The following is a 13,050-nucleotide window of genomic DNA, read 5'->3' on the forward strand; positions in this document are numbered from 1 at the left end:
GGAGGACATGGAGGACATAAAGGTTGATAACGATATGCAATATAAGTTGATTATTGTTATAAATCTGGCAAGGAAATGCACTTTGTATTACTGTGGTCCACACCAGAAGCTCCGCCCACTGATATTATTCAAGTGGTAAAGTTACGACTTGACCTGCATCATAATTCGAAAGAATTTTGGACGGTTTGGTTATTGTTTTATCACTTTAGACAGTGCTTCATGAACACGCCTCTGAAATACAGGGTGATTCCTTAATACTTGGGCGGCACGGTGGCACAGCGAGTAGTGTTGCTGCCTGACAGCACCTGGGTGGTATGAGAGGACATGAGTTCAATTCCCCACTCAGTCTGTGCAGAGTTTGCATGTTCTCCCTGTGTCTGTGTGGGTTTCCTCCAGGTGCTCTGATTTCCTCCCACCCTCCAAAGACATGTTGTTCAGGTTCACTCACAGCGTGTGGATGACACAGAGAGTGTGTGTGTGTGTGTGTGTGTTTCACTGATGTATGGATGAGTGACCCAGTGTCAGCTGTGTACCTAGCAGTGTAAGTCACTGCGGTGAATAAGGTGTGTGGGCTGATGACACTACAGAGAGTTCATTGGAAGTTGCTTTGGAGAAAAGTGTCTGCTAAATAAATACATGTAATACTAAGTATCATATGAACATGCTGTCTAAATCAGTTTGTTAAAGACCTTGCAGTGGTTTTTCTTTATTCAAAGCTTGGTCAGGAGGGTCTTGGGTTAATGTTACCTTGACCTTAGTGGTAAGTTTGAGTCACTTTTAATGATCAGTGATGTGAAGTACAGTTCAGAGCCTAAAAATATCTGTCACGAAATGAAAGGAAGTGGCAGAAAAGAGCGAAGGAAAAGCAATAAGAAAATGAAAGGCGGAGACTCGGTTTCATTAGAATTATCATAAAACAACAGTTTGCCAAGATGGACTAATATAATTAAAGGTTTATTAAAAGAGGGAGGGCAATAACTAAGGATGTATCTACTTTCTTTCCATATGAAATTTACACTATGATACTGCCAATATCCTAAAATCCCTCACAATTATAAATCAGAAGTTTTTACCATTTTAATTACTTTACCCACTTCATAAACTGAAATGATTTTTTATACTTGTTTTTGAAAGAAATATGCATTTTACTCATTGCTAGCTGCAGTAAATCTGGTGTCCCAAATATCCCAGCCAGCAAAAGATATTTTACATAATAAGCAATAGGTACTTTACAGATGTTTTGCAAGATTTCAACCAGACGAAAAGCTGTAAATTAGTAAGCAGACTGACAGCTGTTCTTTTAATGAATATGTGATTATGAGTAATAACCTTTGTGACCTTCAGAAGTAATTAAAGGGGACTTAATTAAAGGTCCCTTCATGTTCTACAGACCCTATTGTGTGATTCATATTATGAAAGGCCCCCCAACTGGGCAAAGTGAACTGTAATTTTTGTGCTTAATGCATGAATGTTGAGACTTTCGTAAGTCGTCCATTGTATCCTTTTACATTCACAACATGCTTGAATCCAAAGCACTTTTACCATAGTAGATGAGAAGATTAAGAGCAGCAAGCACAAAGTACATTGGCAATTACTCTATTATACGGTATTATACTCCATCATACATCGTATTTATTCAAGTAGGTGTACGTTGCATTGGAGAAAAGCATCTGCTAAATGAAAAAATGTAAATTTTTAAATGTAAGTATAGATTTACTAATTTAATTCTTTCCTTTTGTTCCTTTTCTTTTAGTCATAGACATTACATTGATGTGTAACGCCTCCCCTACATATGTGTTACGTGGTTCATTATTTGCGCTGTGCAAGGATAAATTGTACTGTACTGCAAACTAGAACTCTCAAGGGACAAGCAAACAAAATGTGAATTTTAGAGAAAAGTGAAACCCCATTTGCGGAGAGAAAGACACCCCGTGGTGCACGGCGCTGGAAGACCTGTTATCCTTGACTGTTATTTATCTGATAGCTTTTTTCAGGGCGACTTACAAAGCTAAACTGATGAGAATTATCCACCCAGTTATAGAGCAGGGTAACTTTTACTATGCCGATTCAGGGTAGGTACCTTGATTAACAGCAGTACGCTTAGACCCGGGATTCGAACCCTGGTCTTTGTTTTCGAAGAACACTGCAGCACCCAGAAGCCCATTAAAACTGCGGCTCCTGTTACACTTGAGCGGTCACTCCGGTCAGGATTATAAAGCACATGAGCTTCTTGTTACGGTTTTCCTGCTGTAACCGTGAAAGCCAATTCCACGTACTCTTCGTTTTCCGGTGCCACAGAGCAACTGCTATTTATCACTTAATTCAACCTCATATTTTTCCCTTATTAAAATAAACTGAGCTAATTAGCAATTGGAGGGGGGCGCGTGGTACAGTGGGTTGAGCCAGGTCCTGCTTTCTGGTGGGTCTGGGGTTCGAGTCCCGCTTGAGGTGCCTTGTGACGGACTGGGATCCCATCCTGGGCGTGTCCCCCCTCCAGCCTTGTGCGCTGTGTTGCCGGGTTAGGCTCCGGCTCCCCGCGACCCCCGCTTGGGACAAGCCATTTCAGACAGTGTGTGTGTGTGTGATTGATTAGCAATTGGACTAAAAATCGGTTGTGGGTCAACTTGACGACGCTGCTAGAATCAGGAGGGAAACTAACTGTTGTCCCCCCCCCCCGACCCCCCCGCTCCATTTTACCTGAACCAAAGGGGGCAGAATGTAGGTGATTTACACAGTTTACAGCGGTGTACCCATGATCAGCACAGAGGCACCGTGGGGAAGGAGAGTTGGTTGGCGCTCCGCCACCCAGCCAGGCCTCGCCTGCGCCGCCGCCGATCCCAGCAGCCGCTCCCTCCCCTCCTCGAGCGCACCGCCGCAGTGCTCTATTACCCACATTTACCACACAATTAGAGAATGTGAAACGTAGCGGGGGCCTTCTGCTCTCTCGCCGCGGGGCCTTTTCACGGGCAAACCGACACGCAGCGTTCACGCACGCTCGCGGCTGCGGCTCGGAGACCCCGCGGCTCCGACGGCGCCGCTAATGGCGTTACGCACGGAAAAAGCCAACATTGTCCCCGTAAACGCGCGCCTTGCAAACAGGTGTCACCGCACCCTCGTGACATCGCTCTAATAATAACACTTCATCCCGATTACAGGTTCCCAACTCATTTAGAGTTCATTTATTTTTAAAATTCCCTGTCAGTTTGTGAGATAATATTATCGGCGGTCTGCTAACTCAAGCGAAATGCCCTTAATTTGTATTAATGGGGACGGAGAGTTGGGCAGACAATGAGTGTCCTTGTGGGAGGCGTCGTCCCCAGAGCGACGGAGAGCCTCCCGTCTCCCCCACCCGGCCCCGTAGAACAGCGTAACCTTCACCGCGTGTTTACCGAAAAACGTTCCCGCTTTCCAGGGCCCGGTCGTAAACGAGATGAGGAGGAATTATAAAGCGTGCATTTTTATTTCATTTTTTATTTTCCCTGGTTCACCGACATCATCCTGTCTGTCCTCTTACCCTACAAACACATTAAATTGTCTACAGCAGGGAATCTACTAATTCTACCAGTTTAAAACTAAAAGCTAAACTAAAGTTTTAATTAATTTTTTTATCTTGCTAGGTTCTTTTTCTCTTTTAACTGTAATTTCTTATAGATTTTTATCATGTTTATACTGAGAGTGGGAGGGCAGAAGTGACTATATATTGCATGCTATCTTTCTGTGAGTCACCCAGGTTCATGTCCTGTATAATGCCAAAACTCACTCATTCATTCATTCATTCATTCATTCATTCACTCATTCATTCATTACCTATGACCACCAAGACAGGGTCATGGTGGAAAATTAAAAGAAAAGTGATTATATATTGTAATTATTTAGAAAAAAAACAAAGTGCAAACTCATCATACAGTACATGTGGGACTCATTTGTGTTTTTCAGGTTATCTGTAAACTATAACTGATGATATCAGGGGCTCAGTGGGTATTCCTCGTCCCTCACTGAGCCTGGGCTGTGCCTTTGCATGTTGGTTTGAATCCGGCTCAGTCTAGTAGGGTTTGCATGTTCTCTCTGTGTCCACATGGGTTTCCTCCCACAATCCAAAGACATGTGTTTCAAGGGAATTGGAGACTCAGAATTTCCCATTGTGTGTCTGTGTGTTTGTGTGTGTGTTACTTTGCTCTGCTGTATAAATGGGAGAATGATCACAGGGAGTTCAGCGTAGTTTTTCTGGAGCTTTAAATCACAAGCGAATAATCACTGTATGCTGCATTGGAGAAAGGTGTCCGGAAAATAAATAAATGTAAGTGTGTTATAAGCATGTAGTCTGTTATGGTAACCTGTGTCCCACATCAGGTGAGAGATGCTGTACCTGGAAGTAGGTAAGCTGCGAATGGTAGAAGTATGGGTAGATGTGAAGGGTGGTCCCCACCACCAGCAAGGACTCGAACTTGTGCAGCGAAGAGCTGATGTAGCCCGTGAAGCCCAGACACCAGATCTTCAGCAGAGCTTCCAGGTCGAATAGCACGGTAAAAGCCATCTGTTTGGGGGAGGGGATGGGGGTAAGGTTACGTCATATACTTACTCAGTGTGGCTCTAGGAGCACAGCGAGCTCATGGACGGACTGACCATGGGGGAGACGGGGGGCATTTTCACTGCATTCCTTACTACAGAACAACACTGATCACCGAATTAATGCAAAATAAGAAAAATCACGTACTTGCAGTTGTTGACCCATTTATATAGCTGGATCATTTTAGTGAAGCAGTTTAGGGTAAGCACCATACTCATGGGTACTACAGCTGGATGTGGGATTTGAACCTGCAACCTCTGGGGGACAGCGACTTACAGTACTGCGTTATAAAGGTAACAGATTAAACTACCTTTCCTATTTGAATGCGCGGACCTGTGCGTTAAGGTTTCAATGGAAAATTTAACATTTGAATGACAGAAGTGGCCTGATGGGAAGAAAAAATGGTTCAAAAACAAAACACCCCCCTCCCCCCCCTTCAACCCACTTATAAGTAAGTAAATAAAATCGATAAGTGATGATGTGGACTGGCACTTCTTAGGGAATATTCTCTGTGGCTTTCCTGCGCTTATCTCCAGAATTCAGCTGTGAGGGGGTGGGTGATCTTCACACTGCTGCATACTGATGCGGAGAGTGCAGACAGGATACGGCACACACTGGGGGGTGGGGGGTGGGGGGCAGAGGCTGTAGAGGTAGGTAAGTAAGTAAGTAAGTAAATAATAAAATACAACGTTGGTCCCCATCAGGGTGGGGAAAGGGCCCAGATTGGGTGGCTGGCAACTCCTTAGGACAGACAGAAATGCACACACGCTTTCGAACCCTAACATCTGAGTGTGGGACAGTACAGAGGGACAGTTATTCACCATTCATAAAACTAGGTAATTGTTACTGTATCAGTTCAGGGTAAGTACCTTGATCAAGGGAACAGGAGCTGTGATTCGAACCTGGATCCTTCTAGGCAGCAGTCCTAACCACTACACTGTCTGCTGCCTGTATTTTATAGTGATATTGTAATATATACATGTTATTTATAACAGCTGGAGTAGCTAGAAGCACAGTGGTTAGCGCTGCTGCCTTTGGACCCGAAGGACACAGGTTTGAATCCCACCTCCAGCTGTAAGCCCCTTGAGCATAGTACTTACCCTGAATTGCTTCAGTGAAATTACCCAACTATATGAACTGCTAGTTGTCTTGGAGAAAAGTTTCGGCTAAATTAACAAATGTACATCTGGTAAAATTCCTCAATCTTTATAATTATTTCTTAAGAAAAATTTAGAACTTATGAAAACACACACACAAAAAACCCATTTCAAACAAATGCGGAGGAATTATAATCACTGCTAAGGGATCTGGTTTCTTACCTCTGCCAGGTAGAACTCATCGTACTGGAGCTGGGTTTCCTTGCCTTTGTAGTAGTTGCTGGCGGCGACGATGACGTCCACGGCCACCATGCTCAGAATGAACATGTGGAACACAGACGAGCGCATCAGTTGCTGTGGAGACACAAGGAAGCAGGAAATGAGCCAGCCGATCCAGTCGTCCCAGAGCTCGTACCCGATCTCACGGAAACTTGGTCGTCCACCACATGTGGGTCTGTATAATCCAGTGGGGGCCGAAGGAGGACATGGCAAACCTCTGGACCTCTGACATAACTGATGATCCAAATAGCTCAATGAGCAACAAGAGGGAATTCAGCTGCCCCGAAACAACACCGGTTCCCCGTGTTACGAATAAACGAGTTATGAGCTTTTGAAGGTAAATGCAGTTTCCAGGAAATTTATTCAAAATTGCATTTTGTTCACTTGATCGACACGATCAAATATGTCTACACGTTATAAAAGATAAACGTGTGCGTATGTGCCGAGTTGACGGATGGAAATGAACCGAAGAGGAATATCTGATGCCGTAATTCAGCTCACTTCCACGGTGTTTACAGCTCATGTCCGGTGTTCCAGACTGTTGCTGCAATAGTAATAAGTTGAGAATCGCTGCATCTGTTTGTGAGATGAAATGGTACTTCACACTGAATAAAAGTTTATGTAATGGTGTATTTTTATTTTCAGTAGTTTTAAATGAGCGTTCAATTCTGATGTAAATCGATGTTAATAAAAATATTAAAATGAAAAATCTTACAAAGTATTTGTTTAATTTATCATAGCTACATCTGATTTTTTACCTAGAATCTAAATCACTCACTCACACCATCTAAACCACTGGTCCCATACAGGGTCGCGGGGAGCCGGAGCCTAACCCAGCAACATAGGACACAAGATTAGGGGGGAGGGGACGCACCCAGGACGGGACATCAGTCCGTTACAAGGCACCCCAAGCGGGACTTGAACCCCAGACCCACCGGAGAACAGGACAAGGTCCAACCCACTGCACCACTGCACCCCCTACAAATCTAAATGAATAAATTTTAAATAAATTGAGGGGTATCTGTATTGTTAAGTCATTTGATTGTGGTTTAGTGGCAAAAATCCCCTTGGAGTTAAGAACAAAACAAATTATGAATAGATTTCGACTCCCAGTTGTGCTCGTAGGTTGAGCAGCTGGTGACTATGACGGTTTCCGGATGGAGCTGAAGAATGCTATAAACATCATGTCATTCAGAATTATGTTTATTTTGATGATCCTACATTAACATTTCTTCATGTCAAATCCCACTGAGGTCACACTCTCGTTTTCTTCCGGTGACGTCCAACCAAGACACCTCACGAGCGCCCAACGCATTCAGAGCACAATTAAAAGACTTTGCACGAAATCAGTAAAACTTACACTGCAATGCAGTACATTAAGAGTAAATCACATTAAAAGAAGCCATGAGCAAGTTTTATTTTCTTTATTATAACCTAATGGAATAAACCATTGCAGTCACTTTGTACACAAATTGTGCTCCATGGGGCAGAACCTCTTTTACATTACATTTATATTTATTTCGCCAAAGTGACTTGCAATTAATTACTCATTCATACAGATGGGTAATTTTTACTGGAGCAACTTTATGGTAAGTACACTGCTTAAGGCCCCCCTTCTCTTCCTCCCTTGCCATGGAAACCACCTAGGTGATCGCTATGGGTCAGTTTGACTCGACGGCATCAACGACAACAGCAACGCCGTTTAAGAACATTACAGCACGAGGTTAGATTCGAACCCGCAACCTTTGGAAACAAAAGACATCAGCTCAAGGCGCCGCAATAACAGCTGTCCTCCTTTCAAAGCTCCGTTGCAAATTGACGCACACATCCCGGTCTGACCGCCTCGCTGTTACAGTAAACATCTTCGATGGGCCGTCAACGCTTTGAAATACCGCTCAGTAGCGTGTGCTCACTTTCCCCCCATTAAAAACAATATCTTCATAACAGCGGCGCCCGCACAATTCCCGTCGTCGTACAAGACCGGCGCATCTGCGATAAGTACCTTCCCGCGTGACACCGAGTCCAGACCCATTACTCATTTTGTGTGGCGGAGGATTTTTTTTTTTATTGAAGCCAATCTCTGATTCTCCATAGATTCATAATGGAGCCTATTAATCACACGGAGGATGGAGCGTGGAGAGCACGGGCAGCGATGCCTCACGCGCCGCTTCGCCCCAAATAAAGCAATCTGGGCCCCATCGCAGGCTAACCTTGGAGGAGCGGCTTCTGCCGCCAGGCTGCCGCTCCGCCAGACCACGTGTGACCCGCGCTGCATCTTAACGGCGCCATTCAAAACAGAACAGATGACCTCGTTAGGGACAATATTTGTGACGTGTGGCGGGAAGGCCTGGCTTCAATAAACCATCGGTTTCATCCATTAAACATGGCATATAAAGAACTGTGGCCGTAATTCTCCGGCACAGACATGCACGCACACATCGATCCAGACGGATCACCACGGATACACACACACACACGGAGGCCATGGACCCAGTGGTCCGCACTGTACCTTCCTCTGGCTTCATGTTCTCCAAGCCCGTCTCACACACTGTCACTGAAGGTACTGCTGTTTGAATTACCCTGGCTGCAGGACACTGATTAAGAGGCACATTCAAGCATACGTTTTTATTCTCAGTTTAAATACTCATTTAGTTTGGGGGGTTCCTGCCGTGGCGGCCACGAAGGACGTCAGACTCAGAATGAAGTGCGGGAGCTTTTGCTTGGTGCTGGCGGTGCAGGGGCAGGCAGAGTTGCGGTCCAGAACAGGCAGGGGTTGCCGATGTGCGTACACCTTACAGGAGAATAGACAGTAGACAGGGTCCAAGAGACCACGGCGAAGTTCCGAAGCCAGAAGAGCAAAACAAGGGGCATAGGGGGTAGGCAAGGAGGCAAGGAGACATGATTGCGGTTTGCTGGGTAGCTGCGCTGGCTCAAACGAGGTTCCACGAACCGGTGCCCTTGAAACCGTCCTTATGCAGCCCGTCCCTTGATCTGTTACAGGTGCGGTCTTCAGGCACGAGGGCGTGACAGTGCCATGACTTGGCCAAACACGCAACTTAAGCGGATAAAATTTAAGACCCTGGTTATGGCCTACAAATACATCAATAGAACTGATCCCAGATATCTACAATACTTTATCATTCACCACACGCCAACCAGACCGCTACGCTCGTCCACATCTCCCCTCATGGTGGTCCCGCACACGAAAGGTAACGCACGAAGGCTCTCGGTTCTGGCTCCTTTGCGGTGGAACGACATCCCCCCCTGTCACTCAGAACTACTGAATCTCTGTCCACATTTAAAAAGGGTCTGAAAACTCATCTCTTCTGGACTCACTTCGCCCATCATCTCTTAAGTTCATCTAAGGTATAAATGTTCACGATGATGCTTGGATCAGTTCTTCACAGAGTTACTCCTGGAATGTATCGTAAATGTTTATGTGTCTCAAAAACTGTAAATAAAAACTACTAGGAAGGTGATCAGGAATCGTCGCTTTTCTGGTGAAGTTTTATGCAGCTACTTGTGTGAGAACGTTGGAGCAGGTGGTGAAGGAAACTAACTGCACTTAAGAGTCACACATCTGCAGCTATGTCTCTGTCTCCTAATGTAATGAACACACTGGATTTTCTATGACGTGTATGTTGCTTTAGAGAAAAGCATCTGCTAAATGAATATGTGGAAATGTAAATGTAAACCTTCCATTAGAACCCCTGACTACGTAAATAGTGGGTGGGTCCACTGACATGACTCCTTGTCCCATATCTTGAGCACTTATTAGGACCAGAATTGTGTTGTTCTGTTCCAGTGAAATAATAAACAGTGAAACCATACAGGCTTAAACACACCGAGCACAGCGTGCAAAAATAAGAAATTTTGCGGCAGCTCAATATAAAAGGTCGGCTAACGAAACGATTAATACGAACGGAAGGTCTGTGAAAACATAATAGGTGCTAAGTTAATATGTAAATCCCCAGCAAAGCTTCTGGGTGTTTATAAAGTAATTAATAATGAAAATCGTAGCATTTCGAACAGGAAGCTCCCCTTTTATTCCCATATGTCAAGTTTTCCGAAAGCCAATTTTATTACTGTCCTCTTATGAAATATTTACCGAGACAATGGAGGGCTCCGCCAAAAGCTCCCGAAGAACAAACACAATTTAAAGCACGCGGCCCTCCGACGGTCCAATTCAATTAATTCAGCGCTCAGAAGAGACAATTTTCTAATTGGAAGGGGAGTCACTTTGCAAGAACGGGTTCCTATTGTTAGACGCGCTGCACGTGGACAGTTGTACAGATTAAATTAAATGCCGGAGCTGAGAAGAACTGGCAGGAGCAGCAACTCGAAAATACAGCAGCAGCAGCCGGAACTTATTAGTGTTCATAAACCAATGTCTTATTCTGAAGCAGTGAGGAAGATCTTGCTGAAATACGTGGCTATTTGGTGTCCTTGGGTGAGCCTTTCAGGGCGAAAACACACATGCACACACACACACGTATGCATGCACACGCAATGTTTTTGTATTTCGACAGATTGCTTCTGTCATTATCAGTGCCAATAACCGTTTTAAATGGTCAAAAACTCCGCTCGAGATCCTGGTCTAGTCCTAAATATTAGCTGTAAATATCGCAAGACAACGAAGGCCTCAAACCGCAAAATTATTCTCACACTGTTTTTGCAGAGATGACACAAAAATCATAGAAAGCCAAGCGCCACGTGTTCAACCGAAACGTTAACCGTTTTTCTCGCGCCTGTTTAGTATACAGGCCATCGTCGAGTTCCGAACGTCCGACTTACGTGCAACCCGTACTTACGAACCACCCCCTTAGTGACTGGAAGTTTTTTTTAGGCACCCTTAAGTAACCACAAATGAAAACTTCATAATTAAGCCGATTATATCAAACATTTGAGTTACTGTATATATAATAAGTCGTAGTAATAAACGGTGCTACTTTGAAACGCGCATCCAAACATCGCGCGTCTACAGCGGGTTGTCGGCTCGTGGGCGGGGCGCGTGAGCCCCAGGTAGGACAGACTTCCTTCTTTTCCCGTTAAGTGTCTCGTGTTATGTTTTGCATGCGCGCGGTTTGACAACTCCCCCCCCACCCATGAGTTCTCAAACCCACCTCGCTCTGGTCTTCCAAGTCCTGCCCCTCATCGTTCCCCAGTCCCGTTCCACATCTCTTTCATAGTGACCACCTGCCTTGTCCCTCGACCACGATTTGAGATCCTCGCCTTTGATAGTTCGGCGATTGACAGACCATTCGCCCGTCCCCGACCGCAAGAACACATCTAGTCCTTTGATTCTAAATAAACGATCCTGCACTTGGGTCCAGCCTCCTCCGTGTCCTCTGTTCATCATCACAGTAGTAACATTTATTATTATTTTCTCTGTCTATGTCTCTCGCTATTATAAATACTGTAGTTACATTTATTATCATTATTATTATTATTATAACTACATTGTATCATTATTATTACTGTATGGCTATATTAATGGCGGGGGGGCGGTGGCGCAGTGGGTTGGACCGGGTCCTGCTCTCTGGTGGGTCTGCGGTTCGAGTCCCGCTTGGGGTGCCTTGTGATGGACTGGCGTCCCGTCCTGGGTGCGTCCTCTCCCTCTCCAGCCTTACACCCTGTGTTGCCGGGTGAGACTCCGGCTCCCTGCGACCCCGTATGGGACGAGCGGTTCAGATAATGTGTGGTTATATTAATGATGTTTTAATGTATCTAAAGTGTTTAATGTTTTCTGTGCATAAAAAGGTACACAATATACTAAGTTAAACATTTGTCAAACTGACATTAGATACCCACCATACCTACCAACTGTTCCAAACTATGTTAAATACAAGTTAAAGACAGACTGAGGACACGGAACTTGTTCATAATTCAGGGACTTCTGCTAACGGTCACGGTCATTGTAGGTAAAGAACCTCTGGAACCTCTAGCAAACGGCAGTATAACATGGTTGTGTGATAGTGTACAAATACAACATCTCGTCCGGCTCCATCACTCACGTGGGGGGGGACGACAAGCACGAATGTCGGTGCTGCGACAAGAGTTCGCTGTGTGACACTGAAGCTAATTCAAGCCGGACGCTCAGTATAGCAGGTAGCATCTCAGTTCCTCAGAGAGAGCAAAGAAGTGTGTGTGTGTGTGTGTGTGTGTGTGTGTGTGTGTGTGTGTGTGTGCGCGCGAGTGTATACTCAACTGACTCTGCAGTTTTGAGAGCTTTAATTCAGCAGATGTAAAACCATCTGGCCAGTTGCAAAAATATATCAGTATATAAAACCCAAAGGACCAGGATCAAAGCAGCATTCACTGCACTGGTGAATTTATTATTATTATTATTATTATTATATCTGAATGACGACAAGTCCCTGTGGCACTGACACACTGAAAAGCCTTTGTTAGACTGGACTTTTAAATGTACATTTATTTACTTAGCGGATGCTTTTCTCCAAAGTGACTTCCAATGAACTCTATGTAGTGTTCTCAGCCCACACACCTTATTTACCAGGGTAACATACAATGCTAGATACACTACTTACACTGGGTCACTCATCTATACATCAGTGGAACACACACACACACACACACACTCTCTCTGTCACTCACACACTACAGGTGAACCTGAACCTGTGAGCACCCTGCCACTTGCGGGGCTTTTCGAACACACCAAGGAGCCCTGAACCCTGGAGGGGTTATTCAGCACACTAAATTCAGAGTGAAAAGCTCCTTGGTTTTTGCTCTTACGTGGTGCAATGAGCTCCCTCTGTCCCTCAGAGCTGCTGAACCCCTCTCAGCATTCAAGAAGGGCTTTAAAATTTCTTTTCAGAGCTATTTCTCTCCTGATCTTAAATCCGCTCCATAAACTTGCACCACATTAACTGTAAAAAAATTGCATTCCTTATCAATTCTATATACAAAGACTCATAATATCACTGGCAAAAGTGGCGGTTTTGGACAAACTGAGTGCCCTTTGAGAGACACATGTTTTCGTCACCGACGTTGTCTGTTGTTGATGGACTTTTGTTTGTTTTGAGTTGTAAGACTTCTTTGGAGGACATCATCTGCTGAAAGAATGAATGCAAATGTCAGCGCACTCTG

The 13,050-nt window shown here is 44.7% G+C and overlaps 1 protein-coding gene across 5 annotated transcripts in view; it reads right to left on the reverse strand.

The window, feature by feature from the left end:
• nalcn (sodium leak channel, non-selective) overlaps window positions 1–13,050 on the reverse strand; it is a 93,870-nt gene that overhangs the window by 45,208 nt on the left and 35,612 nt on the right. For all 5 annotated transcript variants that reach the window (XM_029256664.1, XM_029256663.1, XM_029256662.1 and 2 more), the window contains 2 exons: window positions 5,887–6,018; window positions 4,367–4,534 (listed from right to left, as the gene is read on the reverse strand). In XM_029256664.1, coding sequence (XP_029112497.1) covers window positions 4,367–4,534; window positions 5,887–6,018 — 300 coding nt within the window. The remainder of the gene's footprint in view (window positions 1–4,366; window positions 4,535–5,886; window positions 6,019–13,050) is intronic.

The sequence above is a fragment of the Scleropages formosus genome, chromosome 12 (assembly GCF_900964775.1).
Source record: "Scleropages formosus chromosome 12, fSclFor1.1, whole genome shotgun sequence".
NCBI lineage: Eukaryota > Metazoa > Chordata > Actinopteri > Osteoglossiformes > Osteoglossidae > Scleropages > Scleropages formosus.